General features: G+C 39.8%; 1 protein-coding gene across 1 annotated transcript in view; it reads right to left on the bottom strand.

Annotated features, from left to right (window-relative positions):
- LOC118334825 (phospholipid phosphatase-related protein type 4-like) overlaps window positions 1–7,773 on the bottom strand; it is a 41,427-nt gene that overhangs the window by 13,536 nt on the left and 20,118 nt on the right. The window contains exons 3-4 of the mRNA XM_035670898.1: window positions 3,670–3,799; window positions 2,738–2,979 (exon numbers count right to left, since the gene is read on the bottom strand). Coding sequence (XP_035526791.1) covers window positions 2,738–2,979; window positions 3,670–3,799 — 372 coding nt within the window. The remainder of the gene's footprint in view (window positions 1–2,737; window positions 2,980–3,669; window positions 3,800–7,773) is intronic.

The following is a 7,773-nucleotide window of genomic DNA, read 5'->3' as shown; positions in this document are numbered from 1 at the left end:
CTGCAGAACATTATGACCACCAGGGAGCCCAGTCGGAATGTTATGGCTGATCGGTGTTTATATATTATGAGTAGCATAAAGTAAACTATCTGAATGTCATCTACAACCCTGCGTTGTAAACAAGTGTGAACCTATCGTAACGTCACCCATTAGTTGGTGGAGTGTTTGTGGAGCACTCATTTGCTGTGCCATTTTGACTCATCCATAGCCGGAAACAATGGCGGCTCGCCTGGTCACACAAAAGCTTGTATTACAGCTAAACAGTACACTAAAATATGTTTTTGAAATTATTTTAAGCGAGAAAAAGGCAACGCAGTAAACGAATCTAGCTTCGTATTTGATCAGCACTGCATAGTTTGACAGTTTGATCTAAATTTTGTGCACTGAGCTGGACAGACTCACTGAGAGTGACCTGTCAATCACAAGGTAGCCATGCCCTACAGCATACCCTGCTTTAGGGTCTATTTTACCTATAATTTACTAAATGAACATCATGCTGTATGGAAGAAGACAAAAAACAAGCAATTGAGACTATAAACTCATTAGAAGTTCATAAATCAAGCCAGAAGTCGGCTCATTCTCCATTAGAGTGATATGGTATTTTAGTATTTTATTGCAGGCAATCGAGCGCCCTACTCAGCATCTGATTGATACCCTAAACGTAACCAATCTCACTCCTCATGCCTAACCCTTACCAACTAAACCAATTAAGGCAACAAGTAACCAATCAGAGCCAGAGTAAAGCATGTCATGATTTTGCCATCCTGGGGAAAAATAAACTGGCGTACAGGAAAGGAGAAAGGTGACCAAGGCAACTGTGATTGGAGCACAGAGTAAAAAGGAAAAAGAGACTTCAAATGCAAGAATGCATTAACTCAAAAATGAACTGTTGAAGTAATAACTCAATTGTTTTAGTGAACTTAAATGCAGCTTAGTATTGGTGATACAATACCTCCATTTTCTTTTTCCACATTTTTTTGTGCACTCAAGGAAACTGGTGTTGGTTTATTCATTTTATAATTTTATTTTTTGCAAATGAACCCTTATAATATTGTCACACATCCGAGTTTTTATTTTTTTACGAGGAGCATAAAGGGAACTATCTGAATATTATTATACAACCTTGCGCTGTAAATGACAATTAAATAACCTTGAATTCTTGAACATCTCATGTTATTGCTAATGTTCATGAAATGTTAGCTAATTAGCCAACTAATGGCTGATGTAAATTAGCTAGCTATCATCCGATGTAGATTAGCTAGTTAGCAAAAGGTTTGCTAAGATTAGCTAGTTTAAAATGTGGCTTTATATGTCGCTTTTATCTTCTAATCAACTTGAAAATGTCAGTCTTTTCAACGTTAGACGAGCGTAGCATATAGCATACCTACAGGAAGTAGTGCAGGAATAAAATATAAACATTTTTTTTTTCCCAGAATGGCAAAATCATGAGCCGCCCTACTCTGCCTCTGATTGGCTTAACCTGACATTGTTACCCTAACCAGTCTCAGTCCGCATGCCTAAACCTTACCAACCAAACCATTGAGAACAGAACAGATAATAGTAACCAATCAGAGCCAGACCAGGGCATGTCATGATATCGCCACCCTAGGAAAAAAAACCTGAATCCATGGATTATATCGGATTATACCAGTAGTAATTAAGAATTATACTGGATATTGTCTGATCTGATCCGCTTCATTTTCTACATTCATTTGTTTCCTACTGCCATTTCTACTCCTCACGCATACAGTACATCTATGAGTTTAGCTTCCAACAAAATGATTCAATATTAGATTAATAATAAAATTCTAAAATTCCATCATTTATTAGCCAGTGGGGCCAGTGGGAGAAGCACTACTGTACACATTCAGTGGACTGCATAACCAGGAAGTAAACCCCAAAACTAGAAAACTACTTCTAGCTTTTTTTCCAGCTTTTCTTTTTCTCATTTGATTGAATAGGCACCATTTTATTAGTTCTAAATATATATCTATGGTGCATTAAGTAAGCTAGTTACTACATGTCTTACATGTAACATTAAAGTCTGTGTAAAGGAAATTCTTAGATTTCCCTCTAAACACATTATACATTTCATAAAATAAAAGACTGTTTACAATGTAGTATTGAATTGTGTTCAGTATGGAATTGTTAGACAGTTTTTTGGGTTCAGGATGATTTGTATGGGGCTAAAACTATGGCTCGATGACTCACAGGAGTCATAACCACTCCCTAACACTGTAACGGTATATAAACCGGCTGTGCATTAGCATTGGTGGTTCTCCTGCTCGTTTTCAACTGTTTCTTTACTAGCCTATTACAAGAGTTTTGTTATTAGCCACAGCCTTTGCTAACTAGCTAAAGCCTTTAAAATCCCGCAAATGCATCTTCCCTGAAAGCAGCTTGGTCACTTTCTATCCAAAGGATGATGCTATGAGGAAGAATATTTCCTTTGTAATCTGGTCTTGGTAGAGCAGCCATGTTGTCACGAGTCTATGTAGCACATGACCTTGGCAAATGCGTGATGTGCAGTGTCCTACTCTCCAGCTCCTATTTTTTATGTTTCAGTATTTGTCCCGAGAGCAGCTTTGTCACCATAACAACAGCAGAGAACTACTCTAGGACCGCATGCTACAAGATTATAGCCTGTGCGTGTGTGAGTGTGCTAAAACTAAACATTAAAAATGACTCCATAAAGACACACTCACAAACACCCACACACATCCTCTGGCACACTCACTAGTTCACTCCCACACTGACCCGCTTGGTAAAACAAAGCCTTGTACCTCCCAGCGTTGATGAGCCCCATGTCTTGTCCAGAGCAGATATCCTCCAGAATAAAAGCCTCATCACAGGTGGACATGTTAATGTGGGTCAAGTTGGGTTTGCACACGTCCAACCAGTAGGGGGTGTGTTGACCGGTGGACAGCTGGAGAATATCCGTTATCAGAGCAGTCACACACAGGCCAAAGATATGGACACCTGTGGAAAACAACACATTTTACAACAGCAGACAATGGATTAGTAGAACATGTCACCTTCTTGTCTTGCTTTTGTTTTTATTCTGTACCCACCAATATTTTGACAGTACATTTTTTACAGTTATTTTACTATTACACTTGTTGTCACTTGCGTGTTTCAGTCACTGAAAAATGCATGTACTGTAAAACTCCAATAGTCCAGGGTTTTATTTGCTTTGATCACTGAACTCAACCTGCCATTTGGAACAGGCTTTTAATTCCTTTTGCACAAAACTCTTGCTCAACAAATATGGCAAATGCGATCAAATTGTTTATTTAAACCAGTATAAAAAATACATGTATAAAAATTAGGCTACTGAATAACACATCAATTGCCAATCCTTCATTTGCTGCTCATGGTTTCTGTAAAATGAACTGGACAATTGATGGAGAATTTAACTGCTCTAATGATGTTGAGCAGTCTATAGCAGTTTGTATTTGTGTAGGCGATCTAAGCAAACAACATTCAACCTTTATTAATACATCCAAAGCATTTCTATAAATCTAGACTAGGCGTCTAATTGAGACCTGTGTTTATCAAAATGTATAGCCACACCAGGCTAGTAAGAGAGACCTGTGTCCATTTGGCACCCTGCTTTTAATTAAGGTTTTACAGTAATCACTTGTGGGTATGATGCATGTGTCCTCCCACCTATGAAGCGCACAGCCCTGCGAATGTAGGAGTTGAAATTACAGCCTGCAGCGTTGATGTTGGCCTCAGTCTGCGTGGCTGATGACCTCCTGGACAGATAGCAGTACAGAATGGCCTCTCCTATCAGAATCTAGACAGGAATGCAAAGAAAAGACTGTTGGCAACGCAGATTTCTTTATTTACAAAGATAAATTATAACAAAAAATAAAAATAAAAATAAAAAACTAGATGAGGAAGATACATTACATTTTTCAACTTACTGCTAGAAGGACTTCTCAAAATGTGAAAAATCGTGGCAAAATTAAGTTCAAATGCAAAGAAGTTAAGATGTGCTGAATGCGAAGAGGGTCTAAGGCTTGCTGAATCTGTGACATCTTATCAAATAAATACTGATTTTCCTGCAAGACTACAATCAGGCAAAAGAAACCTACAGTGCGGCGGCTGTAGCACCTAAAACATTTTAAGTTACCTTCTTGTTAGAGAGGACCTCCTACAGGGGCCATCCAGCAAAGTCAAGCAGCACTACTTGTTCACAGTGGAACTAAAGCTTCTTCCATTTAAAGGGCCAATATCTGTTACCAGACAGGAAATCATGGTCCTGGTTCTCAAACTACGGTACACGTACTACTGCTGGTACACAAGCTCCCCCTAGAGTTACGTGTAGGAATCTCATTTATTTAAAAACAACACTGTCAAAATACATTTTAGAAAAAAAAAAATTAGAATGAAAATACTTAAAGGACCAATGTGTAAAATTTTGTGTCATCTAGTAGATTACAATCCTCTCGCCTCACCCTCCTGTTCCAAGTGTGTAGGAGAAACTAGTGGCTAAGAAACTAGGGAAAAAAGCGAAAGGCTCAATCTAGAGCCAGTGTTTGAAAAGCGAAAGGCTCAATCTAGAGCCAGTGTTTGGTTTGTCCTTTCTGGGCTACTGTAGAAACATGGCAGTTCAACATGGAGGACTCTGCCAGAAGAGGACCCGCTCACTCTGTAGATAAAAACAGCTAATTCTAAAGTAACGAAAACACTACAATATCTATAATCAGGTGATTATACACTAATGATAATGAATACATACTATGAATATTATATTACATTTCTGACAATAGTGCCTCCTACATTGTACATACTGGACCTTTAAACTATAATATGTAATTTCAAATCCTGTAATATTTTGTTGTTGTTTTTTAACCAGTTACGTGGTCACGTTCATGCATGTAGCGCACACATACATGTAGCATACATGTCTGTGGCTGAAAACAGTCGAAGATAAATAATCTTATTAGGAATAAATCTTCCTCCAACGCAGGCTTGGATAGGATTACATGTAAGTGAGTTGCGTAATCAGGATACAAAAAAGCTAACTGTAATCCATTTCACTAAAAATGGGGATTATACAACAGCATCTATCGGTGTTTCTATCAAAATACACAGAGCAGAGGACCCCTTTTTTATGATAAAAACCTTGGTTTTCATGTTATTTCCTAAGGTTGCCTAATATTTTAGGAGGTGGTACGTAGTGTAAAAAGATTGTGAAGCACTGATGTAAAGATTGGAAATAATAGTGGACTATAAAACACGTTGAACTGGTTTATTGGCTACTAGATTGTTTGTAGACATATCATGAGAGTTGCCAGCCCCCCAATTGTGTTTTGATGTCTTATGATTTAAATGTATTTATTTATTTTGATATGATTCTGCATTTTTAAGGGAACAGATTGATAGAATTTAGAATTAGAATTTTGTGAGGTATAGAAGCACATGTGAGGTTGCAACATTCTGGAAACATTGTGAGAAGACACTTACAGGACAAAGACAGGAGAAAACCAAGTTATTTGGCATTTCAACAGTGAACCATTACTGTTCAAGAGTCATGGCTTCCAAATCATGGCCTACAAAAAGCGCTGTTCAGTGTTGCGCCTCCAGCAGACATCTGGGTGAGTAGTGAGGACCAAATCCTGGCAAAGACCACAGTCTCTCTTACTTTTCTTAATCCATATGGTTTAGCTGGTAGGCCAATGCTTATTAATGCTGGTTCTTGCTTGAATCACTCAGACAGTAGATAATGTAGCAGATTATGTTCAACATATACAGCAAACCAAATGATCTTTTTTTGTTCTTGCAGGACGCCACACTGAACCTGTTATCTCTGCAGTGGAAGACTGCAGATCAGATGGAAGGAAGGCAAGCTTCAAGAGAAACTCCGAAGAAAGACTTGAAAGAGAAAACAAGAGGAGCAGAAAAGGCCACGCAGTCAGTGGACTTACATCAAGTAAAGGTTAGATGAGATAGAAATCATAGAAATATTTATATATATATTATGTCTGTTTTCTGTCAAATAAATGCTAAACTAAAAGGAGAGATTCAGTCAAACCTCCGTATGAGTGTATTTTGTTAAGCTGAGCCCACTAACCAAAGGCTGAGGTCTAAGTGGTCCATATATTTATGTGTCTGATTGGTCTGAATACCAGTGTGCACAGTTCGGTATTAACTCCTCGTATCTCAACTCTGAATCCAGTAAAGCAAACATGCTAATTTTTCTTGACTTTTTTCTAATTTTGTAGATTGTAGAGAAAACCCGAGTCTCTCTGGACGTGGCAATGTGGCTGCAGCGGGTACTTCGGAGAAAAAGACCAGCAGCGAGAGGATGTCAACCGCCAATGAGAGCGAGCAACGTCCAAGGAAGAGAAGCAGCGGGAGTTCTGCTGAGGACCACACTCAGACCATCAGCAGCTCTTCCCTCACTGAGGAGGCCCTCACAACCACACCAATCGACGTCAGCAGTGAAGCTGAAGTGAGGAAGAGGAAGTCTGAGGAGACAGAAGGACCCAACAAGAGGAGCAGAGGAACCCCTAGCCCGGGTGAAGGCCCCAGCCACCAGGCCACCAATAAGGTCCCCTCCTCCACATGCAACCATGGTACCTCATCGTCAGCAAACACTGTCCCGCCTGACAGCAGAGGTTAGATGTGATAGATATACTTACTTTTGTTACCTTTGGACACATTCAGGCAAGCTGTTTACAGTCTTTGTGCTAAGATAAGCTAATCGGCAGCTGGTCTAAATGTCAAAAAGGTCAAGTTATTCTTAAGGTTAAAGGGGAACTTGGCAACTTTTTCAGCTTAATAAACCCGTTTAGAAATCATTTGGATGGTTAAATTGCCTGTTGGCGACCCCATGCGACCCCAGGCGGGAAAAAGCACAACCTTGCAACTTGTGGGACTACCGTCCCGTAAATTGGAAGTGGAAGTACCGCCGAGAAGCGAGAACCGAGCCCCGGAGAAAGTACGAACGGCTTTACCGGCCAATTCCACATAAACGCACACGGCCGCCCTCAATAAACGTTAGTGATAATGTATTATCCACGCTCTTGGTAGAATTTGCTCCACACGAAACCCTAACCCTGCGAAAAAAAAGGCACATCAGGCAGCCGGTAGAAAGGGGGGAGGCAGGGTACCGCAAGTGGATTTTGTTTTACGACGTGTTGCTAAAAATACACGGTCAGCAGCTGTAGGGGGAGCTCGTTGGAGAAAACATTGCGATGGACAAAAATGAAAACCAGCGAAAGAAATGGGCTAGAGTTGCCAAGTTCCCCTGTTAAGAGTAGTTCAGCCTTGGGCTTTAATTTAGGCATTCAATTTTTTAAATCATTAGGGGTTATTATTGGTATATTTATGTGTTGTGATCAATGGAAGTTGTAAACAAGGTCTTAATCAAAAACTGTTTTTGTTTGTATATGTTTTCTGCAGCCTGCCTTTGAGCCAGCGTACCACAGAGGCGTAATGCCTGGCGAAGGGAGGGCTTCGGGTAGTCTATGCTGGCTACCGCAAAGGACGGACAATCTGCCAGTACAGACTCATTAAACACACACAATGATTGCTTATATCCTCTCTGGTGGCATAGCATAAGCTACAGCCAAATGTCTGGTGCTTTCTGTACTGGTAGCGTGCGCACTAAAATATATCCACAGATATACCGTTTGGCCGCACATCAATGGTAAGTGTTTTTGTTCTTTGTCCTGGAAGCTTAATTTAACTGAAGTTTGTTAATTTACAAAATTTTGTTTAACTCAAAAAATTTGGGATGTAAACCAGTTTCAACTCATC

The sequence above is a fragment of the Morone saxatilis genome, unplaced genomic scaffold, assembly GCF_004916995.1.
Source record: "Morone saxatilis isolate NCDOM2014 unplaced genomic scaffold, NCSU_SB_2.0 Contig23, whole genome shotgun sequence".
NCBI lineage: Eukaryota > Metazoa > Chordata > Actinopteri > Moronidae > Morone > Morone saxatilis.
This window is presented reverse-complemented; position numbering and strand designations above follow the sequence as displayed.